Source organism: Coregonus lavaretus (genome assembly GCF_964263955.1).
Source record: "Coregonus lavaretus genome assembly, chromosome: 39".
Taxonomy (NCBI): Eukaryota; Metazoa; Chordata; class Actinopteri; order Salmoniformes; family Salmonidae; genus Coregonus; species Coregonus lavaretus.
The window spans coordinates 2312124-2339499 of NC_140026.1; the positions used below are offsets into that span (position 1 = coordinate 2312124).

Consider the following 27376-nt stretch of genomic DNA (forward strand, 5'->3'; position numbering starts at 1 on the left):
GTGTGTATAGTACTGACTGGTGTGTATAGCACTGACTGGTGTGTATAGTACTGACTGGTGTGTATAGTACTGACTGGTGTGTATAGTACTGACTGGTGTGTATAGTACTGACTGGTGTGTATAGTACTGACTGGTGTGTATAGTACTGACTGGTGTGTATAGTACTGACTGGTGTGTATAGTACTGACTGGTGTGTATAGTACTGACTGGTGTGTATAGTACTGACTGGTGTGTATAGTAAACTATTGAAACACATGTTGCTATCACTCTTTCACTCATTTCACCTGTGTTTTCTGAATACCTAGAGTGCTCTTGCTACTAATTTCCATCACTCAAACTCAGTTCGCTGTACCCCTCTGACATACATCGTACTTTGTCCATAATACCTTCAACCTCCTCACAGACTGCCTTACCCTCCTCCCAGACTGCCTTACCCTCCTCCCAGACTGCCTTACCCTCTTCCTAGACTGCCTCAGCTGCTTTCTTTGCTGCCTCTGCTGGTGTCTCTGCATCCTCTGCTGCAGCAGCTCCTACTATCCCCCCTCTTATTCCTCCTGCTAATGCTGCTGCCCCAGCATCAACTCTTTCAGCTATGCCTAACCCCATACCCACTCCAATGGTTGCCCCTGTCTGCACCAAAACTACAGCTCCCATCTCTACAGCAGCTGCTGATCCTCCTGCTGCTACTGCTGCTGCTGCTGATCCTCCTGCTGCTGCTGATCCTCCTGCTGCTGCTGCTGCTCCTCCTGCTGCTGCTGCTGCTGATCCTCCTGCTGCTGCTGCTGCTGCTCCTCCTGCTGCTGCTGCTGCTCCTCCTGCTGCTGCTGCTGCTCCTCCTGCTGCTTATCCTCCTCCTGCTGCTGATCCTCCTGCTGCTGCTGCTGATCCTCCTGCTGCTGCTGTAACTACTTTACTTAAGATTATCAGTGGCTTTGCAAGAAGTAAAAGTACTATTGCTAATGACCCTGCAGCCTCTAGTAGAGCTCCTACCACTACACCTGATGCTATCCCTGACAATTTGATGAGGAGCTTCTTTCTCATTCTATCTTTAGCTAGTTTTTTGATATCTTCCTCTGACATCTGGCTGTTTGAACTCTCTAAGACTCACTATCTCTACTTGTATTTCTCTCTCTACTGCTTGGAGCATCTCATTGGTGTAGCATCCTCCTCCGTTCTCTCTCACCCTCTTCTCTATGGTGTTGAGTAGCTCTGCTACTTGGTACTGGTTTCTCCTGTACTGATCCTGCTGATTGGTGCTCCAGTATTTGTTGTCGATGATGTGACAGCGGCCTCCACATCTCTCCACAAGCTCACTCAGTTTCTCATTTTTTTTCACAAAATCCTGAATAGTTTGTCCTTCAGGAAGCTGGTCACCATAAGTGAAGAGAACTGTGGCGTAATTGAAGGCCTCTGGTGAAAAACATTTCTCAATTTCTGCAATGACTTGTTCCTCGTGGACTGTGTACCTGTCCACTCTAAGCACAATGAGAAAGGCATGTGGCCCCGGAGCACACTCTACAATACATTTCACTAGTTCAGGGATCAGATCCTCTTCAGGGATGTCTGTGTCAAAGAGTCCAGGTGTGTCTACTACAGTGAGTTTTCTTCCATTGATTTCCTTGGTCTTTGCTTCACACTTGTGCGTTTCGGAGTTGACTGAACTACCTATCTTGAACTGTTCCTTTCCTCCTCCTAAGATGGTGTTTCCTGCACTGCTTTTGCCGCTTCCTGTATTCCCCAGCAGCACAATCCTCATTGTGTTGAACTCTATAGGGAGGAGGGGCATCATTATGACTTAAATTACTTTTAATAATACTGTACATAGAATGTATAGTAATATACATGTATAATCACAAAGATCTCTAAAGGATCCCTGTGTCATGAATTAATTAATTGTTAACTAATTTCTTGTAAATAATTGTATCTTAAATAATACATTATTTAATTTAATTTAACTAGGCAAGTCAGTTAAGAACAGATTCTTATTTACAATGAAGGCCTACCTCGGCCAAACCCTCCCCTAACCCAGATGACGCTGGGCCAATTGTGCGCCGCCCTATGGGACTCCAGATTCAGTCCAGTTGTGATACAGCCTGGGATAGAACCTTGGTCTGTAGTGACGCCTCTAGTACTGCGATGCAGTGCCTTACACCGCTGCGCCACTCAGTCCCCAACATTAAAGCTAAAGTCCTTAATTGAACCAATATCAAAGTGGTTACCCCACCTCTGTTTTGGTAAACAGCTGCGGGATGGGCTTGGAGAAATGTAACCACTTTCAAATTCATAGACAGAGCTACTATCTGACCCAAATTATAGTTGTAACAATGTTTTGAGGCTAAACAGTATTTGTTCACATTCACATTCTTTACAAACAGAGTAAAACAAGCATAGGTATATATTTTGGGGTCTGATGGGGCACGACTGGTGAATTATGCTCATGAGGCATAAGATATATACTTTAAGAATCAATGGGTACATATCTTTCATTTAAAAGTCCAAAAATGTATGCATTAACTGCTGCTAGCTTAAAAGTTAATTAACAATAACTAAATAAATCAACTAAACTACATGACACAATTGCTAAAAAAAACTACAAGCAATGAATAAGAAGACACTCTCCATGCTTGTTTTCTGTATGAGTAAACGTGACTATTTGTTTGATCCAAAAGAGTGAAGGAACTTAGAAGCTCTCTAAACAACTTCTCTGCCTTTCTGTTATATTGTATCTAAAGTTTAAGTTCAGAGAAAATGTCCCACTTTGTTAATTTAATGGATCTTCCTAGATTCTCTATAGAGTATCTCTATGGCGAGGCTCCTCCTGTGCACTTCTCATTTGTAGCAGGCTAAATATAAGTGTTAATCTCGGGATCAAACTTTAATGTGACTTTCTGGCGTCATCAAATGATTTGATCTACCTCCCCAGATTCATATAAACTCGTGGATACCTTTTTTATGTATCTGTGTCAAATATGAAGGAAGTTAATAGGTTGTTTCGCAAGCCAATGCTAATTAGTGTTAGTACAATGACTGGGAGTCTACAGGAATTGCTCTAACGCTACTTAGCAAAACGAGTTCATCTGACACTGGGGGAGTAGATAAAGGGCCTCATTGCCAACATCCCAAACTATCCCTTTAAAATGAGGGACAGACGCAAATGAATGAATAATCACATGAAATAAATAATAATCTTCAGAATTGACTTTGTCAAAGCAACAAAATTACTAGGGCTTTAATTATGGTGAAAACTTGGATAAATGTTGGGGTTAAGTGCAATAAATCTTCCTAGAAGTCACAGAGAGGGCACGGAGGGACATGTCAAAATGCTGAATTTTGGCACTTTAGAAATCATAATACAAGTCAGATGTATTGAATTCTCCATGTGGTCTATATTAAAGGGCACTTCATTTAATATAACAGGCTTTTTAAATTAATTATTGGTGCACAGTTTACATGGAATAACCATTATAGCTGTTGAGATTAAATAGCCTTCTGCATGTATAGTTGAGATGAAATACTGTTGAGATTGGAATATATTAAACAAATCTACATTCATGAAGTACTGAAGATTAACCAACTGAATTTAATGTTTATAAAGAGTAAACATTTCAAGGTTTACATTCATGGTGGATCCCAGTTTTTGTCTGAGCATGTAACGGCTTCATTTGATAAGTGCACATGGCTAATGGAGTTTGTTTGAGCTGAAGTGAGACCTTTAAGAAAATGAACGTATCACTACCTTGTACCCCTTTTCGTTTTCTTGGTTTGGTTTGGATGTTTGTCTGATTTTAACTAGCGTGGTTTTTAGAGTAAAAAGTAAGACAATTATATTTATGGAAACAAAGCAATTGAACAAAATTGAGAAAAGGGAATGTGTTGAAACGTAATAATTAAAAAACATATAAATGTTTAAATTAAAGTATTTTGTTGTTTGCCTCAGCTTCACTCTGACTGCCCAACCCAGACCTAGAACCTGCCACTTTTCCAACTTTTGACACTTAAATATTTGTAGTCCATCCCAGGCTTCTGAAACAACCTCAGGTAATAACCACCTGCACCTAGTTCCTCTAGTCAAGGACTCCATAGTCTAGAAGTCAGTCATCAGAAGATAAGCAATAGTAGCAGAATTAGTCTAGTCCTGATGTAATTAAAGCTCTGACCGGGAAACCGCCCCATAATGTCTTCTAAAATGTAAAATATGTTCTGTTTAACAAGCACTCACCAGACGATGAAGCCATCTTCTCATGAAGACAAGTATCCTCTACTCAAATGACAGAATGTGAACTTAAAACAATCTATTTGTGTCTAAAGGTTTTCTGCTATGAGGAAGGAATGGCGTGTTGAAACCTGTACGTGTTACGTCAAATGTGCCAAAATAAACATCTCTCTCCTAGATAAGCTTTTACATATCCAGTCCTATCAGATCTGTGAAGGGGAGTAAATGAGAGCAGCGGGGAGTGACTATCTTCCTGGAATGAAAAACAGCCATTGTCTCTCTTGTTTTCTCTGTAGTTCCCCATAACTAGGTGACTTGTCATACAGTACCACTGACCTTGGTTACAGTGAGGGAAAAAAGTATTTGATCCCCTGCTGATTTTGTACGTTTGCCCACTGACAAATAAATGATCAGTCTATAATTTTAATGGTAGGTTTATTTGAACAGTGAGAGACAGAATAACAACAACAAAAATCCAGAAAAACGCATGTCAAAAATGTTATAAATTGATTTGCATTTTAATGAGGGAAATAAGTATTTGACCCCCTCTCAATCAGAAAGATTTCTGGCTCCCAGGTGTCTTTTATACAGGTAACGAGCTGAGATTTGGAGCACACTCTTAAAGGGAGTGCTCCTAATCTGAGTTTGTTACCTGTATAAAAGACACCTGGCCACAGAAGCCATCAATCAATCAGATTCCAAACTCTCCACCATGGCCAAGACCAAAGAGCTCTCCAAGGATGTCAGGGACAAGATTGTAGACCTACACAAAGCTGGAATGGGCTACAAGACCATCGCCAAGCAGCTTGGTGAGAAGGTGACAACAGTTGGTGCGATTATTCGCAAATGGAAGAAACACAAAATAACTGTCAATCTCCCTCGGCCTGGGGCTCCATGCAAGATCTCACCTCGTGGAGTTGCAATGATCATGAGAGCGGTGAGGAATCAGCCCAGAACTACATGGGAGGATCTTGTCAATTTTCTCAAGGCAGCTGGGACCATAGTCACCAAGAAAACAATTGGTAACACACTACGCCGTGAAGGACTGAAATCCTGCAGCGCCCGCAACGTCCCCCTGCTCAAGAAAGCACATATACAGGCCCGTCTGAAGTTTGCCAATGAACATCTGAATGATTCAGAGGAGAACTGGGTGAAAGTGTTGTGGTCAGATGAGACCAAAATCGAGCTCTTTGGCAACAACTCAACTCGCCGTGTTTGGAGGAGGATGAATGCTGCCTATGATCCCAAGAACACAATCCCCACCGTCAAACATGGAGGTGGAAACATTATGCTTTGGGGGTGTTTTTCTGCTAAGGGGACAGGACAACTTCACCGCATCAAAGGGACGATGGACGGGGCCATGTACCGTCAAATCTTGGGTGAGAACCTCCTTCCCTCAGCCAGGGCATTGAAAATGGGTCGTGGATGGGTATTCCAGCATGACAATGACCCAAAACACACGGCCAAGGCAACAAAGGAGTGGCTCAAGAAGAAGCACATTAAGGTCCTGGAGTGGCCTAGCCAGTCTCCAGACCTTAATCCCATCGAAAATCTGTGGAGGGAGCTGAAGGTTCGAGTTGCCAAACGTCAGCCTCGAAACCTTAATGACTTGGAGAAGATCTGCAAAGAGGAGTGGGACAATATCCCTCCTGAGATGTGTGCAAACCTGGTTGCCAACTATAAGAAACGTCTGACCTCTGTGATTGCCAACAAGGGTTTTGCTACCAAGTACTAAGTCATGTTTTGCAGAGGGGTCAAATACTTATTTCCCTCATTAAAATGGAAATAATTTGATAACATTTTTGACATGCGTTTTTCTGGATGTTGTTGTTGTTATTCTGTCTCTCACTGTTCAAATAAACCTACCATTAAAATTATAGACTGATCATGTCTTTGTCAGTGGGAAAACGTGTAAAATCAGCAGGGGATCAAATACTTTTTTTTCCCTCACTGTATATGACAGCCATAAAACCAAACAGAAAGGTTAGAGTTGTGTGATGTTTTTTTTTTTTATAGCTGTTGAGATTAAATACCCTTGAGATGAAATGTTGGAAGATGTTGTATGGAAAATACAAAAATATATACATTCATGAAGTACTGAAGATTAACCTATTGAGTTGCATGTTTATAAAGACTAAACACTAGGAAACTCTATATTTTACTTTCTCTTTCAACAGGAGAAGGGTGGAGAATATGACAGAGATACATTTCCTCAATCCCAACAGTGGAGCCTCAAAGTATCAATCCCTTTACAAGGTTCTTCAATCTCAACAGTGGAGCCTCAAAGTAGTAACTCTGATCCTGACCTCAACCAAACCTATAAAGCCCTCCTCTATACCCCTCATGATTTAAAGATTAGAAAGAGACTTGGTTTCTACATATGAATGTTAGGAGCACAGCATTCCTGACATAATGTATATTTGTATAATGTAGTGTTCATGTGTAATGATCCCTCCTTGCAGTAAAGATAAGTGTGACGCACACACCCATGCACACACACACACACACACACACACACACACAGACACACGCACACTCACACACACATACACACACACACACACAGAAAAACACATAGAGTAAAAACAGGTGAGTCAGACACTTGCCCAGCCCAGCCCATGCCTGGCTGTTTCAAAATCTATAATCTCATCCTGCTTTATGGGGGGAGAGAGAGAGAGAGAGAGAGAGAGAGAGAGAGAGAGAGAGAGAGAGAGAGAGAGAGAGAGAGAGAGAGAGAGAGAGAGAGAGAGAGAGAGAGAGAGAGAGAGAGAGTCAGTTAATCAGAAATGGTGAACTCATAGTTAGGCCCCAGTCTTCGTCCATTTTGGAGGCAATCCCAGTATGGCCTTAGTATCTATGCAAGTCAACTTTTAGGATGTGGTCCAGTTCAATGAGAGGATGACTGACTACACTGCAGACGCCTGCCAAATCTCAACTCCTGGATAGGTGCTGAACTGTGGTATGCAACCATTGGTTGATGCAGTGTATCCACCCTTTGCCTTGATGACAGCTTTGCACACTCTTGGCATTCTCTCAACCAGCTTCATTAGGTAGTCTCCTGGAATGCATTTCAATTAACCAGTGCGCCTTGTTAAAAGTTAATTTGTGGAATTTCTTTCCTTAATGCGTTTGAGCCAATCAGTTGTGTTGTAACAAGGTAGGAGTGATATACAAAAGATAGCCCTATTTGGTAAAAGATCAAGTTCATATTATGGCAAGAACAGCACAAATAAGCAAAGGCCTCCGACAGTCCATTTATTACTTTAAGACATGCAGGTCAGTCAATACAGAACATTTCAAGAACTTTGAAAGTTTCTTCAAGTGCAATCGCAAAAACCATCAAGCGCTATGATGAAACTGGCTCTAATGAGGACCACCACAGGAATGGAAGACCCAGAGTTACCTCTGCTGCAGAGGATAAGTTCGTTAGAGTTATTATATATACCAACTACCAGTCAAAGGTTTGGACACACTTAATCATTCAAGGGTTTTTCTGTATTTTTATAATTTTTTACATTGTAGAATAATAGTGAAGACATAAAAATAATGAAATAACACATACAGTGAGGGAAAAAAGTATTTGATCCCCTGCTGATTTTGTACGTTTGCCCACTGACAAAGAAATGATCCGTTTATAATTTTAATGGTAGGTTTATTTGAACAATGAGAGACAGAATAACAACAAAAAAATCCAGAGAAACGCATGTCAAAAATGTTATGAATTGATTTGCATTTTAATGAGGGAAATAAGTATTTGACCCCTCTGCAAAACATGACTTAGACGTTTCTTGTAGTTGGCCACCATGTTTGCACACATCTCAGGAGGGATTTTGTCCCACTCCTCTTTGCAGATCTTCTCCAAGTCATTAAGGTTTCGAGGCTGACGTTTGGCAACTCGAACCTTCAGCTCCCTCCACAGATGTTCTATGGGATTAAGGTCTGGAGACTGGCTAGGCCACTCCAGGACCTTAATGTGCTTCTTCTTGAGCCACTCCTTTGTTGCCTTGGCCGTGTGTTTTGGGTCATTGTCATGCTGTAATACCCATCCACGACCCATTTTCAATGCCCTGGCTGAGGGAAGGAGGTTCTCACCCAAGATTTGACGGTACATGGCCCCGTCCATCGTCCCTTTGATGCAGTGAAGTTGTCCTGTCCCCTTAGCAGAAAAACACCCCCAAAGCATAATGTTTCCACCTCCATGTTTGACGTGGGGATGGTGTTCTTGGGGTCATAGGCAGCATTCCTCCTCCTCCAAACATGGCGAGTTGAGTTGATGCCAAAGAGCTCCATTTTGATCTCATCTGACCACAACACTTTCACCCAGTTCTCCTCTGAATAATTCAGATGTTCATTGGCAAACTTCAGATGGGCATGTATATGTGCTTTCTTGAACAGGGGGACCTTGCGGGCGCTGCAGGATTTCAGTCCTTCACGGCGTAGTGTGTTACCAATTGTTTTCTTGGTGACTATGGTCCCAGCTGCCTTGAGATCATTGACAAGATCTTGCCATGTTGTTCTGGGCTGATTCCTCACCGTTCTCATGATCATTGCAACTCCACGAGGTGAGATCTTGCATGGAGCCCCAGGCCAAGGGAGATTGACAGTTCTTTTGTGTTTCTTCCATTTGTGAATAATCGCACGAACTGTTGTCACCTTCTCACCAAGCTGCGGAACTCTCTCTCAAACACAAAATACAGAGAGAACAGAATAAACTAACTTGCACACAACGTGACAAAGAACAATTACACACAACACCTGACCAAACTCAAGAGAACTAAATAGGACGCATAATGAACACTAATAAGGAACAGGTGTAGCAAAACAGACAAAACCTATCAAACATAGAAACATAGAACGGTGGCAGCTAGTACTCCGGAGACGACGACCGCCGCCGAAGCCTGCCTGAACAAGGAGAAGGAGCAGCCTCGGCCGAAACCGTGACAGTACCCCCCCCCCCCCCCCCTTGACGCGCGGCTCAAGCCAAGCGCCGACCCCGGCCTCTGGGACGACCAGGAAGACGTGGAGCAGGGCGCGTGGGATGACCACGATGGAACTCGGTCAGAAGAGACGGGTCTAGGATGTCCCTCCTCGGCACCCAGCACCGCTCCTCCGGGCCGTACCCCTCCCACTCCACGAGATATTGGAGACCCCCCATCCGGCGTCTCGAATCTAGGATGGACCGAACAGTGTACGCCGGAACCCCCTCGATGTCCAACGGGGGCGGAGGAGTCTCTTCTATCTCATAGTCCTGGAGTGGACCAGCTACCACCGGCCTGAGGAGAGACACATGGAACGAGGGGTTAATATTCTTGTAATCAATGGGCAGTTGTAACCTGTAACACACCTCGTTCAATCTCCTCAGGACTTTAAAAGGCCCCACAAACTGCCGACCCAGCTTCCGGCAGGGCAGGGGGAGGGGCAGGTTTCTGGTCGAGAGCGAGACTCGATCTCCAGGTGCGTACACTGGCCCCTCAATGCGGTGGAGATCGGCGCTCGTCTTATGTCGACGGATGGCTCGCTGCAGATGGATGTGTGCAGCATTCCACGTCTCCTCCGAGCGCCGCACCCACTCATCCACCGCAGGGGCCTCGATCTGGCTCTCATGCCAAGGTGCCAGAACCGGCTGGTACCCTAACACACACTGGAAAGGGGTTAGTTTAGTGGAGGAGTGGCGGAGAGAGTTCTGTGCCATCTCGGCCCAGGGAACATATCTCGCCCACTCCTCCGGCCAGCCCTGGCAATACGACCTCAGAAACCTACCCACATCCTGGTTGACACGTTCGACCTGCCCATTACTCTCCGGGCGGTAACCCGAGGTAAGGCTCACCGAAACCCCCAACCGTTCCATAAACGCTCTCCAGACTCTGGAGGTAAACTGGGGGCCTCGATCAGACACTATATCCTCGGGTACCCCGTAATGCCGGAAGACGTGGGTAAATAGAGCCTCAGCGGTCTGTAGGGCAGTAGGAAGACCCGGCATGGGAAGGAGACGACAGGCCTTCGAGAACCGATCCACAACGACCAGGATGGTGGTATTCCCCTGGGAGGGGGGAAGGTCTGTAACAAAATCCACCGAGAGGTGAGACCAGGGTCGTTGTGGAACGGGCAGGGGTTGTAACTTACCCCTGGGCAAGTGTCTGGGCGCCTTACACTGGGCACACACCGAGCAGGAGGAGACATAAATCCTCACATCCCTGGCTAACGTTGGCCACCAGTACTTTGTGCTAAGGCAGTGCACTGTCCGGCCAATACCTGGATGGCCAGAGGAGGGTGACGTGTGAGCCCAATAAATGAGTCGATCCCGGACCTCGAGCGGGACATACGTCCGACCCACCGGACACTGTGGAGGGCTAGGGTCGGTGCGTAACGCCCGCTCGATCTCCGTATCGACCTCCCATACCACCGGTGCAACCAGACAAGACTTAGGTAGTATGGGAGTGGGCTCAACGGACCTCTCCTCCGTGTCATACCGCTGAGACAGGGCATCTGCCTTCCCGCTCTGGGACCCAGGGATGTAAGTGATCTTAAACACGAACCGGGCTAGAAACATAGTCCACCGAGCCTGGCGAGGATTCAGTCTCCAAGCTTCCCGAATGTATTCCAGGTTACGGTGGTCAGTCAAAATGAGAAAAGGGTGTTGAGCCCCCTCAAGCCAATGCCTCCACACCTTTAGGGCTTGTACCACGGCTAACAGCTCCCTGTCCCCTACGTCATAATTACGCTCCGCCGGACGGAGCTTTTTCGAATAAAAAGCACAGGGGCGGTGTTTAGGTGGTGTGCCGGACCGTTGTGAGAGAACGGCCCTGATACCGGCTTCAGACGCGTCCACCTCCACTTGGAATGGTAAAGCGGGATCCGGGTGCGCCAGCACCAGAGCCGAGGTAAACAGGTCCTTCAGTCTCCCAAAAGCCCTGTCCGCCTCAGCTGACCACCGCAAGCGCACCGGACCCCCCTTCAGAAGGGACGTTATGGGAGCTGCCACCTGTCCAAAACCCCGGATAAACCTCCGGTAGTAATTCGCAAAACCCAAGAACTGCTGCATCTCTTTAACCGTGGTTGGGGTTTGCCAATTACGCACGGCTGACACACGGTCAACCTCCATCTTCACCCCTGACGCAGACAACTGATAACCCAAAAAGGAGACCGACTCCTGGAAGAACAGACATTTCTCTGCCTTGACATATAGGTCATGCTCCAACAGCCTCCTCAACACTCGGCGCACCAGGGCTACATGCTCGGCTCGGATAGAACTGTACAACAGAATATCGTCTATGTACATGACTACTCCCTGCCCCTGCATGTCCCGGAAAGTCTCATCTACAAAGGATTGGAAGACTGATGGAGCATTCATTAACCCGTATGGCATGACGAGATACTCGTAATGACCGGAGGTAGTACTAAATGCTGTCTTCCATTCATCGCCCTCTCTAATGCGCACCAAGTTATATGCGCTCCTGAGGTCTAATTTTGTGAAGAACCGTGCCCCGTGTAATGACTCCGTCATAGTCGCAATCAGAGGGAGTGGATAACTATATTTCACAGTAATCTGATTGAGACCGCGGTAATCAATACACGGGCGCAAACCTCCATCCTTCTTCTTCACAAAAAATAAGCTCGAGGACGCGGGCGAAGTGGAGGGCCGTATGTATCCCTGTCTCAGAGACTCGGCAATGTATGTCTCCATCGCCCTCTTCTCCTCTTGTGACAAAGGATACACATGGCTCTGCGGGAGCGCAGCTCCTGCCTGGAGGTCTATCGCACAATCCCCCTGTCTATGAGGCGGCAACCGCGCCGCTCTCGTCTTGCTAAACACGAGTGCCAAATCCTCATACTCGGGGGGAATGTGCAGTGCGGGCATTTGGTTCGGACTCTCCACCGAGGTCGCCCCTACGGAAACACCCAGACATAGCCCCTCACACTGGGCAGACCACTCCTTAAGAGCCCTCTCTCGCCACGAAATAGTAGGATCATGTGTAATCAACCAGGGAAGCCCCAGTACCACCGGATACGCAGGAGAGTCGATCAGATAGAGCTGAATCGTCTCCTCATGACCCCCCTGCGTCTCCATCCTAAATGGCACTGTGACCTCCCTAATCAACCCGGATCCTAACGGACGGCTATCTAGGGCATGTACCGGGAAAGGATTATTTACCGGAAGGAGAGGGATCCCTAACTCTACACAGAATTTACGATCTACAAAATTCCCAGCTGCGCCTGAATCTACTAGCACCTTATGCTGGGAACGAGGTGCAACCTGTGGCAAACAAACAGGTATAGTTATGTGTACGACAGAAAGCTCTGGGTAAGTGGGGCGTCTACTCACCTGGGAGGACTCCCCAATGTGTGGCCTGCCTTCTCTTCCACCAGGAGACCCTCCCCAGCACCTAGCCGCGGTGTGCCCTCCACGGCCACAGTTGGTGCAGGGGACGGCCCCTCTCGGGCTACTTCTCCTCCGTTCTCTAGCGCCAGCACCTCCGAGCTCCATAGGGCTCGGCTCGGAGGTGCTGGAGGGTGGAATGGGCGACCCCCTCCCGGGACGCCCGCGAGTAGCGAGCAGGGTGTCCAGCCGAATGGCCATGTCAACCAATTGGTCAAACGAAAGCGTGGTATCCCTGCACGCCAACTCTCTCTGGACGTCCTCCCGGAGGCTGCAGGGGAAGTGATCTATGAGAGCCCGCTCATTCCACCTTGCATCTGCCGCTAGAGTCCGGAACTCCAGTGCAAACTCCTGAGCGCTCCTCATCCCCTGCCGGAGGTAGAATAGACGGGAGAACTCAGCATAGGTGATAGTAGCGGCGTCTATTCTCCTCCAACGCCTTGCCGGTGAGACAGGAGATTAGGGCGGAAACGCTCTCGTGTCCCGAGGGCGCCGGGTGTACGGTGGCGAGGTAGAGTTCAACTTGCAGCAGGAACCCTTGACACCCGGCAGCGGTGCCGTCGTACGCCCTCGGGAGCGAGAGCCGAATCCCACTGGGTTCCGGAAGTTGGACAGGCGGACTGACCGATGGTGATGGTGTGGTAGGTGGGGGCGTGGGTACCCCGCTGGTCTCCCATCGATGGAGGGTGTTCATAACTCTATCCAGAGCGTGTCAGATTTGATTAATCCTGTCCTTCTGTCCACGAAGACGCTCCTCGATGATTTCACTGGGTGCGGTTGCTCCTGCTGATTCCATTACGAGGTGTGTAATTATGTCAGGGTTGAGTGTAGAAGTAGTGTAGAATCAGGCGCAGGACACACGGAGGTTTCGAACAGCATCTTTAGTAAAGTCCAAAAACAAGCCACACACGGCAACAGGCTACAGGCGAACTTTACTCACAACAGTAAAGTATGCTAAGGCGCACAAAGTGCGGAACTCTCTCTCAAACACAAAATACAGAGAGAAAAGAATAAACGAACTAGCACACAACGTGACAAAGAACAATTACACACAACACCTGACCAAACTCAAGAGAACTAAATAGGACGCATAATGAACACTAATAAGGAAAAGTTGTAGCAAAACAGACAAAACCAATCAAACATAGAAACATAGAACGGTGGCAGCTAGTACTCCGGAGACGACGACCGCCGAAGCCTGCCCGAACAAGGAGAAGGAGCAGCCTCGGCCGAAACCGTGACAGTGTGCTTCTAATCTCAGCTCGTTACCTGTATAAAAGACACCTGGGAGCCAGAAATCTTTCTGATTGAGAGGGGGTCAAATACTTATTTCCCTCATTAAAATGCTAATCAATTTATAACATTTTTGACATGCGTTTTTCTGGATTTTTGTATTGTTATTCTGTCTCTCACTGTTCAAATAAACCTACCATTGAAATTATAGACTGATCATTTCTTTGTCAGTGGGCAAACGTACAAAATCAGCAGGGGATCAAATACTTTTTCCCCTCACTGTATGGATTCATGTAGTAACCAAAAAAGTGTTAAACAAATCAAAATATATTCTATATTTGAGATTCTTCAAATAACCACCCTTTTTCTTGATGACAGCTTTGCACACTCTTGGCATTCTCTCATCCAGCTTCATGAAGTAATCACCTGGAATGCATTTCACTTAACAGGTGTGCCTTCTTTAAAGTTAATTTATGGAATTTATTTCCTTCTTAATGTGTTTGAGCCAATCAGTTGTGTTGTGACATGGTGGGGGGATAACCCTATTTGGTAAAATACCATTTCCATATCATGGCAAGAAACGACAGTCCATCATTACTTAAAGACATGAGTTAAAGACATGAGGGTCAGTCAATACAGAACATTTGAAAGTTTCTTCAAGTCCAGTTGCAAAACCATCAAGCACTATGATGAAACTGCCTCTTATGAGGACCACCACAGGAATGGAAGACCCAGAGTTACCTCTGCTGCAGAGGATAAGTTAATTAGAGTTACCAGCCTCAGAAATTGCAGCCCACATAAATGCTTCACAGAGTTCAAGTCACAGACACATCTCAACATCAACTGTTCAGAGGAGACCGTGTGAATCAGGCCTTCATGGTTGAATTGCTGCAAAGAAACCACTACTAAAGGACACCAATAATAAGAAGAGACCTGCTTGGGCCAAGAAACACGAGCAATGAACATTAGACCATTTGAAATCTGTCCAAATTGGAGATTTTTGGTTCCAATTGCCGTGTCTTTGTGAGACGCGCTGTGGGTGAACGTATGATCTCTGCATGTGTAGTTAAAGCATGGAGAAGGAGGTGTTATGGTGTGGGGGTGCTATTCTGATGACACTGTCTGTGATTTATTTAGAATTCAAGGCACACTTAACCATCATGGCTACCACAGCGTTCTGCAGCGATACGCCATCCCATCTGGTATGGGCTTAGTGGGACTATCATTTGTTTTTCAACAGGACAAAGACCCAACACACCTCCAGGCTGTGTAAGGGCTATTTTACCAAGAAGGAGAGTGATGGAGTGCTGCATCAGATGACCTGGCCTCCACAATCCCCCGACCTCAACCAAATTGAGATGGTTTGTGATGATTCCGACAGCAGAGTGAAGGAAAAGCAGCCAACAAGTGCTCAGCATATGTGGGAACTGCTTCAAGACTGTTGGAAAAGCATTCCAGGTGAAGCTGGTTGAGAGAATGCCAAGAGTGCAAAGCTGTGGCAAAGGGTGGCTATTTGAAGAATCTCAAATATAAAATATATTGTGATTTGTTTAACACATTTTTGGTTACTACTTGATTCAATATGTATTATTTCATAGTTTTGATGTCTTCACTATTATTCTACAATGTAGACAATAGTAAAAATAAAGAAAAACCTTGGAATGTGTAGGTGTGTCCAAACCTTTGACTGGTACTGTATATATATTTATTTATTGAATATCTAAAACATACAATCTACTTGCAGTGAAGCCGCTCAACATCTACATGACATTAGTCATCTGACAGACTTCCATCCAGAGCGACCCACAGAAGCAACCAAGGTCAACGACCTGCTCAAGGGCACGTCGACAAGTCTCCCATATGGTCATAAACGGGGACCCGAACCAGAGACCCATCAGCCACCACTGTTTTCTTTGACCGTCATTCTATCCCCCGCCCAGCAACTCTACTCCCACTTGTCTCCAATTCCACATCCCAACCCTCAGCTTCCCTAAGCCCATCCCACCTATCTCTGCTGGCCACCCTCTTCGGATTTCTACACACCATATATCTTTCAACTTTGCTGTGATGTTTAACATACAATTTCAATCTATCTAATCGAATAGAATCCACAGGTTGCGAGTTGAAGATAAATACATTTAGTATTAGTATATTAGTAATTGACTGACACGGTCTCTCCAGATCTCACAACAATACTATTTCTAGGGTCCATTTTAGATCAATGTTATGCATTTTCAGCCATTCCTGACCCTGAGACCAGAAACAGGCTACCTGGGGGCAGTACCAAAACAAATGATCTATTGATTATGTATCCTCATAACAAAATCTGCAGAGCTGCGATGATTGCATGCCCCAAATACAGTGGGGAAAAAAAGTATTTAGTCAGCCACCAATTGTGCAAGTTCTCCCACTTAAAAAGATGAGAGAGGCCTGTAATTTTCATCATAGGTACACGTCAACTATGACAGACAAATTGAGAAAAAAAATTCCAGAAAATCACATTGTAGGATTTTTTATGAATTTATTTGCAAATTATGGTGGAAAATAAGTATTTGGTCACCTACAAACAAGCAAGATTTCTGGCTCTCACAGACCTGTAACTTCTTCTTTAAGAGGCTCCTCTGTCCTCCACTCGTTACCTGTATTAATGGCACCTGTTTGAACTTGTTATCAGTATAAAAGACACCTGTCCACAACCTCAAACAGTCACATTCCAAACTCCACTATGGCCAAGACCAAAGAGCTGTCAAAGGACACCAGAAACAAAATTGTAGACCTGCACCAGGCTGGGAAGACTGAATCTGCAATAGGTAAGCAGCTTGGTTTGAAGAAATCAACTGTGGGAGCAATTATTAGGAAATGGAAGACATACAAGACCACTGATAATCTCCCTCGATCTGGGGCTCCACGCAAGATCTCACCCCGTGGGGTCAAAATGATCACAAGAACGGTGAGCAAAAATCCCAGAACCACACGGGGGGACCTAGTGAATGACCTGCAGAGAGCTGGGACCAAAGTAACAAAGCCTACCATCAGTAACACACTACGCCGCCAGGGACTCAAATCCTGCAGTGCCAGACGTGTCCCCCTGCTTAAGCCAGTACATGTCCAGGCCCGTCTGAAGTTTGCTAGAGTGCATTTGGATGATCCAGAAGAGGATTGGGAGAATGTCATATGGTCAGATGAAACCAAAATAGAACTTTTTGGTCAAAACTCAACTCGTTGTGTTTGGAGGACAAAGAATGCTGAGTTGCATCCAAAGAACACCATACCTACTGTGAAGCATGGGGGTGGAAACATCATGCTTTGGGGCTGTTTTTCTGCAAAGGGACCAGGACGACTGATCTGTGTAAAGGAAAGAATGAATGGGGCCATGTATCGTGAGATTTTGAGTGAAAACCTTCCATCAGCAAGGGCATTAAAGATGAAACGTGGCTGGGTCTTTCAGCATGACAATGATCCCAAACACACCGCCCGGGCAACGAAGGAGTGGCTTCGTAAGGTCCTGGAGTGGCCTAGCCAGTCTCCAGATCTCAACCCCATAGAAAATATTTGGAGGGAGTTGAAAGTCCGTGTTGCCCAGTGACAACCCCAAAACATCACTGCTCTAGAGGAGATCTGCATGGAGGAATGGGCCAAAATAACAGCAACAGTGTGTGAAAACCTTGTGAAGACTTACAGAAAACAATAATTTTAGCTGAAAAGCATGAAGTCTTGAATCTTGCGTCGTTTTATATATCAACTCATACACCCTGTACCATGGAATCGGTACATAAAACATCTCTTCACAACTATTTTGCAATCTGTATGGCACAGCTGTCAACATCCTGGTCCTCAAATGAAACTGGTATACTTTCCTATTTATGCTATTTTTATTCCTCTACCAGTTTTGATCCTTTATATTGGGCAGACAGACCATTTCCCTACCTCGTTGCCATGATGGCAGATATCGAAGGAATGTTCCATCAAGTACGTGTGCATGAAGATGACTTAGACTTCCTGCAATTCCTATGGTGGCCAGATGGTGACACTAACAAAAGATTGGAGGAGTACAGAATGACGGTACATCTCTTCGGTGCTATATCCTCTCCAAGTTGCGCAAACAAATAAAGAAAAACCCTTGAATGAGTAGGTGTGTCCAATCTTTTGACTGGTAGTGTATATTAAAGGGCACTTCATTTAACATAACAGGCTTTTAAAATTAATTATTGGTGCACAATTTACAAGGAATTGCATTTATAGATGTTGAGATGAAATAGCCTTCTGCATGTATTGTTGTAATTAAATATTGTTCAGATTAAATCAGATATTGTAGGTAATATTTAACAATTATATACTGTACATTCATGATGCACGGAAGATTAACCAATTGAATTGAATGTTTATAAAGAGTAATCATTTCAAGGTTTCCATTCATGGTGGATCCCAGGTTTTCATTTGATGAGAGCACATGGCTAATGGAGTATGTTTGTGCTGAAGTGAGACATTTAAGAAAACGGATGCATCTCCTCTGCCCTTTTTGTTTTCTTGGTTTGGTTTGTCCTCTCTGTAGTTCACGTAATCACATGACTTCTCATATCCTGCCAGACACATTTTGCGGGCGGGAGGTAGCTTAGTGGTTAAGAGCGTTGTGCCAGTAACCGAAATGTCGCTGGTTCTAATCCCCGAGCCAACAAGGTAAAAAATCTGTCGATGTGTCCTTGAGAAAGGCATTTAACCCTAATTGCTCCTGTAAGTCGCTCTGGATAAGAGCGTCTGCTAAATGACTAAAATGTAAAATGTAAATTGTCTCATCATGAACACTGAAACAGTTGCTTGAGTCTGTAAAACATCTTAGCTTTCACTTCCCCTTCTTGCATAAAACTGCACACATATTAATTACTGTTCCTTAATTTGCATGTGTAGATAATTGTTTTAGAAATAGAAGTACGTGATTATAAATATTGTATTACTATTTTGGATAAGCCTTGGCTATTTAAAGACAAAGGTATAGTGTAATCTGATGAAGATTATATTTTGCCTAGTTGTTTAAAATTGTTTTGATACAATTAGGCATAGTATCACAGATCAGTTGCTGCATTTATTTGATGCCCTGTGCTTCAGAGAAAAACCTCCCCCAAACCTCCTGCACGCATAGATCCAACATTTTGCCAATCAACTATATTAATTTTGGGACAGGTCGAAACACATTAATCATTCATAGACATTTAGCTAGCTAGCTTGTTGTTGCTAGCTAATTTGTCCTGGGATATAAACATTGGGTTGTTATTTTACCTGGAATGCTCAAAGTCCTTTTTTTCTGGATCTTTGTAGAATTTTGACCCATTTTAAGTCACACAAAATTGTGTGTTCTCTACTTCGACAATTAATCCACAGATAAAAGGGGAAACCTGGTTAGTTTCTAGTAATTTCTCCTCCTTCATTAGTAGTAGTAGTAGGAGTCGTCTTCTTCTTCTTCTGTGGACTTTATATGTCGGTTGGCAAACAACTTTAAAATAAAAGTTGGTTCAACACAGTGGAGGGTAATTTTGACCCAAGGACAACAGACCTCAGTTAATCTTTCAATCATCCACGTGGGTATATGCTCCTAAAAACCATTGATGAAATGGGAGAGGCGAGCCCTTCAGCACGTCAAGTGTCAAAAATAGAACTACGTTTTATTTTAGCGCCTGGCTACTCAGACAATAGAGAACATTACCAAGACCTACACTCCGTATTTTCTGCTGGCTGCCCAATGAGCAATGAGCTAGGCTGAAATACCTGCATTTTGGAGCTGCCTTACTCAAGAAAGCAAAAAAAAAGACCATGTTTGTATGCGACTTTATTAACACAATGATTGTTTCGTTTCTTTACTGACACGTATTAATGCCAAAATAACATGCAAAACAGGCAAGCCCCCCCCAAAGAAACCACAGCGATCAGGCTGGTTCCACCAGGCCAGAGGTGGAAAAAGTACAGAAAATGACTCAAGTAAAAGTGAAAGTCACCCAGAAAAATACTACTTGACTAAAAGTATAAAAGTATTTGGTTTTAAATATACTTATATTTTAGCAAATACATTTACTTTTGATGCTAAAGTATCAAAAATAAAAATAAATGTATAAATCATTTCAAATTCCTTACATTAAGCAAACCAAACGGCACCATTTTCTGTTTTTTTTCTTTATTTACTGAAAGCCAGGGTCACACTCCAACACTCAGACATCATTTACAAAGGAAGCATGTCTGTTTAGTGAGTCAGATCGGAGGCAGATGACCAGGGATGTTCTCTTGATAAGTGCATGAATTGGACAATTTGTCCTGTCCTGATAAGCATTCAAAATGCAATGAGTACTTTTGGGTGTCAGGGAAAATGTACTGTCAGGGAAAATGTGTTCTTTTTGAGTTTTCGTTTTCATTTTAATCATTACATCATTTACATTGAAAGGAAATATTTTAATCATATAAAAATATCAATCAAGGCATTTGCTACTGTAATTCTGTAAAACATTGAAATCAAATATTTCCTACTTTTCCTGTCCTGCTAAGCATTCAAAATGTGATGAGTATTTTGGGGTTTCAGGGAAAATGTATGGAGTAAAAAGTACATTATTTTCTTTCGGAATGTAGTAAAGTAAAAGTAAAAGTTGTCCAAAATATAAATAGTAAAGTAGAGTACAGAGACCCCCCAAAACTACTTAAGTAGTACTTTAAAGTATTTTTATTTAAGTACTTTACACAACTGCACCAGGCTAGGTTAGTGGTGGGTGAGGGGGGTATCACGTGGGTTCCCTGTGCCTAAACTTAACCAATCACATTCATTTTCTGCCCCTGAGGCAGATCTGCTTTTATAGCAGGATGACTGGAATTGCTTACATAAAACTCAACCAATTACATTTCTTGCCTAAACTTAAACTATCACATGAGTTTCTGCCTTCGAGATAGAGTTGCCCTGAACAAGATACTGAATAAGTCAAACTCTAATATGCTCTAAATACCTCTTATGCTTTTAAATAAATTATTGTGTGTATACATGAATATCCAACAGATTGTGAACAACTAGCTATTTTATTGTTTTTGCAAGTAATTCAATCAATAGAGTGTGGAATACATGCCAGTCCACAGTCCTAAAGACCTAATAATTAAAAATAGTAAATACAGAGAATACCATAGTGATCATAAAAAAACAGGAAGATTTTTGAGTGAATAAACGTAGTATTTCCACAACGCTGGTAATTGCTACTAAGCTGATGTCACTGACTACACTTACATAAACTAAAAGCTATTAAGCTGTGAAAAGGGAAGCATTGATATAAAATCTATATTGTGGTAAATATTATTTGATGAGCCACTTCTCTGTGTCTCCAGTTTTTTCAAATCATACAGCATTATAATGACAGGGATGTAATCATGCTTGATATATACAGTATAATGTGTTAATTGTGTGTGGCATTTTTTATTTTACTCATTACATCATTTCCATTGAAAGGAAATTATTTTTATTTTAATCATTTGAAAATAGCAATCAAACATTTGGTTCTGTAATTCTGTAAAATATTGAAATCAAACACTTGCTACTGTAATTCTGTGAAAACATTGAAATCAAACATTTGTTAGTGTAATTCTGTTAAAACATTGAAATCAAACATTTGCTACTGTAATTCTGTTAAAACATTGAAATCAAACATTTGTTAGTGTAATTCTGTTAAAATATTGAAATCAAACATTTGCTAATGTAAATTTTGTTAAAACAATGACTTGTTATAACATTTCATTTGTCTGAAGAAAAAAAATATTTGTTTGAACGGTCACTCAACTTTCACAAGACACAACGTTTTATTGTTCTTACGTTTTTCTTCTTCTGTAGTATAGTACTGACTGGTGTGTTTAGTACTGACTGGTGTGTATAGTACTGACTGGTGTGTATAGTACTGACTGGTGTGTATAGTAATGACTGGTGTGTATAGTACTGACTGGTGTGTATAGTACTGACTGGTGTGTATAGTACTGACTGGTGTGTATAGCACTGACTGGTGTGTATAGCACTGACTGGTGTGTATAGTACTGACTGGTGTGTATAGTACTGACTGGTGTGTATAGTACTGACTGGTGTGTATAGCACTGACTGGTGTGTATAGTACTGACTGGTGTGTATAGTACTGACTGGTGTGTATAGTACTGACTGGTGTGTATAGTACTGACTGGTGTGTATAGTACTGACTGGTGTGTATAGTACTGACTGGTGTGTATAGTACTGACTGGTGTGTATAGTACTGACTGGTGTGTATAGTACTGACTGGTGTGTATAGTACTGACTGGTGTGTATAGTACACCATTGAAACACACGTTGCTATCACTCATTCACTCATTTCACCTGTGTTTTCTGAATACCTAGAGTGCTCTTGCTACTAATTTCCATCACTCAAACTCAGTTCGCTGTACCCCTCTGACATACATCGTACTTTGTCCATAATACGTTTACCCTCCTCCCAGACTGCCTTACCCTCCTCCCAGACTGCCTTACCCTCCTCCCAGACTGCCTTACCCTCCTCCCAGACTGCCTCAGCTGCTTTCTTTGCTGCCTCTGCTGGTGTCTCTGCATCCTCTGCTGCAGCACCTCCTACTATCCCCCCTCCTATTCCTCCTGCTAATGCTGCTGCCCCAGCAACAACTCCTGCAGCAATGCCTAACCCGGTACCCGCTGCAATGGTTGCCCCTGTCTCCCCCAAAACTACAGCTCCCATCTCTACAGCAGCTGCTGATCCTCCTGCTGCTGCTGCTGCTGCTGCTGATCCTCCTGCTCCTCCTGCTGCTGCTGCTGCTGATCCTCCTGCTCCTCCTGCTGCTGCTGCTGCTGCTGATCCTCCTGCTGCTGCTGCTGCTGCTGCTGCTGATCCTCCTGCTGCTGCTGCTGCTGCTGCTGATCCTCCTGCTCCTCCTGCTGCTGCTGCTGATCCTCCTGCTGCTGCTGCTGATACTCCTGCTGCTGCTGCTGCTGCAACTACTTTACTTAAGATTATCAGTGGTTTTGCAAGAAGTAAAAGTACTATTGCTAATGACCCTGCAACCCCTAGTAGAGCTCCTACCACTACACCTGATGCTATCCCTGACAATTTGATGAGGAGCTTCTTTCTCGCTCTATCTTTAGCTAGTTTTTCGATCTCTTCCTCTGACATCTGGCTGTTTGACTCTCTAAGACTCACTATATCTACTTGTATTTCTCTCTTTACTGCTTTAAGCATCTCGTTGGGGTAGCATCCTCCTCCGTTCTCTCTCACCATCTTCTCTATGGTGTTGAGTAGCTCTGCTACTTGGTACTGGTTGTTCCTGTACTGATCCTGCGGACTGTTCCAGAATTCATTATCGATGACGTGACAGCGGCCTCCACATCTCTTCACAAGATCACTCAGTTTCTTATTAGTTTCCACAAAATCATTAATGGTTTTACCTTTGAGCTGGTAACCATGAGTGAAGAGAACTGTGGCATATTTGAAGGCCTCTGGTGAAAACAATTCTTCAATTTTTGCAATGACTTGTTCCTCGTGGACTGTGTACCTGTCCACTTTAAGCACAATGAGAAAGGCATGTAGCCCCGGAGCACACTCTACAATACATTTCACTAGTTCAGGGATCAGATCCTCTTCAGGGACGACTGTGTCAAAGAGTCCAGGTGTGTCTACTAGAGTGAGTTTTCTTCCATTGATTTTCTTGGTAATTGCTTCACACTTGTGCGTTTCGGAGTTGGCTGAACTATCTGTCTTGAGCTCTTCCTTTCCTCCTCCTAAGATGGTGTTTCCTGCACTGCTTTTGCCGCTTCCTGTTTTCCCCAGCAGCACAATGCTCATTGGGTTTAACTCTATAGGGAGGAGGCGCATCATTAGGACTTAAATTACTTTAAATGATACTGTACATACAATGTATAGTAATATACATGTATAATCACAAAGATCTCTAAAGGATCCCTGTGTCATTAATTTATTAATTGTTAACTAATTTCTTGTAAATAATTGTATCTTAAATAATACATTATTTTATTTTATTTAACTAGGCAAGTCAGTTAAGAACAAATTCTTATTTACAATAAAGGCCTACCCCGGCCAAACCCTCCCCTAACCCGAACGACGCTGGGCCAATTGTGCGCCGCCCTGTGGGACTCCAGATTCCATCCAGTTGTGATACAGCCTGGGATAGAACATTGGTCTGTAGTGACGCCTCTAGTACTGCGATGCAGTGCCTTAGACCGCTGCGCCACTCAGGCCCCAACATTAAAGCTAGAGTCCTTAATTGAACCAATAACAAAGTGGTTACCCCACCTCTGTTTTGGTAAACAGCTGAGGTTTGGGCTTGGAGAAATGTAACCACTTTCAAATTCATAGACAGAGCTACTATCTGACCCAAATTATAGTGGTAACAATGTTTTGAGGCTAAACAGTATTTGTTCACATATACATTGTTTACAAACAGAGTAAAACAAGCATAGTTATATATTTTGGGGTCTGATGGGGCTCGACTGGTGAATTAAGCTCATGAGGCATAAGATATATACTTCAAGAATCAATGGGTACATATCTTTAATTTAAAAGTCCAAAAATGTATGCATTTACTGCTGCTAGCTTAAAAGTTAATTAACAATAACTAACTAAATCAACTAAACTACATGACACAATTGCTTAAAAAAAACTACAAGCAATGAATAAGAAGACACTCTCCATGCTTGTTTTTCTGTATGAGTAAACGTGACTATTGGTTTGATCCAAAAGAGTGAAGGAACATAGGAGCTCTCTAAACAACTTCTCTGCCTTTCTGTTATATTGTATCTAAAGTTTAAGTTCAGAGAAAATGTCCCACTTTGTTAATTTAATGGATCTTCCTAGATTCTATATAGAGTATCTCTATGGCGAGGCTCCTCCTGTGCACTTCTCATTTGTAGCAGGCTAAATATGAGTGTAAATCTCAGGATCAAATTTTTATGTGAATTTCTGGCGTCATCAAATTATTTTATCTACTTCCCCAGATTCATATGAACTCGTGGATACCTTTTTTATGTATCTGTGTCAAATATGAAGGAAGTTAATAGGTTGTTTTGCAAGCCAATGCTAACTAGTGTTAGTACAATGACTGGGAGTCTACAGAAACAGATGTTCCAATACTACTTAGCAAAACAAGTTAATCTGACACTGGGGGAGTAGATAAAGGGCCTCATTGCCAACATCCCAAACTATCCCTTTAAAATGAGGGACAGACGCAAATGAATCAATAATCACGTGAAATAAATAATAATCTTCAGAATTGACTTTGTCAAAGCAACAAAATTACTAGGGCTTTAATTATGGTGAAAACTTGGATAAATGTTGGGGTTAAGTGCAATAAATCTTCCTAGAAGTCACAGAGAGGGCACGGAGGGACATGTCAAAATGCTGAATTTTGGCACTTTAGAAATCATAATACAAGTCAGATTTATAGAATTCTCCATGTGGTCTATATTAAAGGGCACTTCATTTAATATAACAGGCTTTTTAAATTAATTATTGGTGCACAATTTACATGGATTGACCATTATAGGTGTTGAGATGAAAAAGCCTTCTGCATGTATTGTTGTGATGAAATACTGTTGAGATTGGAATATATTAAACAAATCTACATTCATGAAGTATTGAAGATTAACCAACTGAATTTAATGTTTATAAAGAGTAAACATTTCAAGGTTTACATTCATGGTGGATCCCAGTTTTTGTCTGAGCATGTAACGGCTTCATTTGATGAGTGCACATGGCTAATGGAGTTTGTTTGAGCTGAAGTGAGACCTTTAAGAAAATGGACGTATCACTACCTTGTACCCCTTTCCGTTTTCTTGGTTTGGTTTGGATGTTTGTCTGATTTTAACTAGCGTGGTTTTTAGAGTAAAAAGTAAGACAATTATATTTATGGAAACAAAGCAATTGAACAGAATTGAGAAAAGGGAATGTGTTGAAACGTAATAATTAAAAAACATATAAATGTTTAAATTAAAGTATTTTGTTGTTTGCCTCAGCTTCACTCTGACTGCCCAACCCAGACCTAGAACCTGCCACTTTTCCAACTTTTGACACTTAAATATTTGTAGTCCATCCCAGGCTTCTGAAACAACCTCACATCATAACCACCTGCACCTAGTCCCTCTAGTCAAGGACTCCACAGTCTAGAAGTCAGTCATCAGAAGATAAGCAATAGTAGCAGAATTAGCCTAGTCCTGATGTAATTAAAGCTCTGACCGGGAAACCGCCCCATAATGTCATCTAAAATGTAAAATATGTTCTGTTTAACAAGCACTCACCAGACGATGAAGCCATCTTCTCATGAAGACAAGTATCCTCTACTCAAATGACAGAATGTGAACTTAAAAGAATCTATTTAGCTGTGTCTAAAGGTTTTCTGCTATGAGGAAGGAATGGCGTGTTGAAACCTGTACGTGTTACGTCAAATGTGCCAAAATAAACATATCTTTCCTGGATAAGCTTTTACATGTCCAGTCCTATCAGATCTGTGAAGGGTAGTAAATGAGAGCAGAGGGGAGGGAACATCTACCTGGAATGAAACACAGCCATTGTCTCTCTTGTTTTCTCTGTAGTTCCCCATAACTAGGTGACTTGTCGTACAGTACCACTGACCTTGGTTACAGTGAGGGAAAAAAGTATGTGATCCCCTGCTGATTTTGTATGTTTTCCCACTGACAAATAAATGATCAGTCTATAATTTTAATGGTAGGTTTATTTGAACAGTGAGAGACAGAATAACAACAACAAAAATCCAGAAAAACGCATGTCAAAAATGTTATAAATGGATTTGCATTTTACTGAGGGAAATAAGTATTTGACCCCCTCTCAATCAGAAAGATTTCTGGCTCCCAGGTGTTTTTTATACAGGTAACGAGCTGAGATTAGGAGCACACTCTTAAAGGGAGTGCTCCTAATCTCAGTTTGTTACCTTGTATAAAAGACACCTGTCCACAGAAGCAATCAATCAATCAGATTCCAAACTCTCCACCATGGCCAAAACCAAAGAGCTCTCCAAGGATGTCAGGGACAAGATTGTAGACCTACACAAAGCTGGAATGGGCTACAAGACCATCGGCAAGAAGCTTGGTGAGAAGGTGACAACAGTTGGTGTGATTATTCGCAAATGGAAGAAACACAAAAGAACTGTCAATCTCCCTCGGCCTGGGGCTCCATGCAAGATCTCACCTCGTGGAGTTGCAATGATCATGAGAACGGTGAGGAATCAGCCCAGAACTACACGGGAGGATCTTGTCAATGATCTCAAGGCAGCTGGGACCATAGTCACCAAGAAAACAATTGGTAACACACTACGCCGTGAATTACTGAAATCCTGCAGCGCCCGCAAGGTCCCCCTGCTCAAGAAAGCACATATACAGGCCCGTCTGAAGTTTGCCAATGAACATCTGAATGATTCAGAGGAGAACTGGGTGAAAGTGTTGTGGTCAGATGAGACCAAAATCGAGCTCTTTTGCATCAACTCAACTCGCCGTGTTTGGAGGAGGAGGAATGCTGCCTATGATCCCAAGAACACAATCCCCA

The 27376-nt window shown here is 43.2% G+C and overlaps 2 protein-coding genes across 2 annotated transcripts; both read right to left on the reverse strand.

The window, feature by feature from the left end:
• Window positions 1-462: 462 nt before the first annotated feature.
• Window positions 463-1756, reverse strand: LOC311112643 (GTPase IMAP family member 4-like; the record flags this gene model as incomplete). Its single annotated transcript, XM_084155788.1, has 2 exons — window positions 463-630; window positions 1109-1756. The coding sequence occupies 2 exons, from the start codon at window positions 1754-1756 to the stop codon at window positions 463-465; spliced, it is 816 nt and encodes a 271-aa protein (XP_084011914.1).
• An 18242-nt stretch (window positions 1757-19998) lies between these two features.
• On the reverse strand, window positions 19999-26220 carry LOC311113054 (uncharacterized protein). The gene is made up of 2 exons (XM_084156189.1): window positions 26116-26220; window positions 19999-23658 (listed from the first exon to the last, which is right to left on the reverse strand). Exons 1-2 carry the CDS (start codon window positions 26129-26131, stop codon window positions 22211-22213), a joined length of 1464 nt encoding a protein of 487 aa, XP_084012315.1. The 5' UTR covers window positions 26132-26220; the 3' UTR covers window positions 19999-22210.
• Window positions 26221-27376: the final 1156 nt, after the last annotated feature.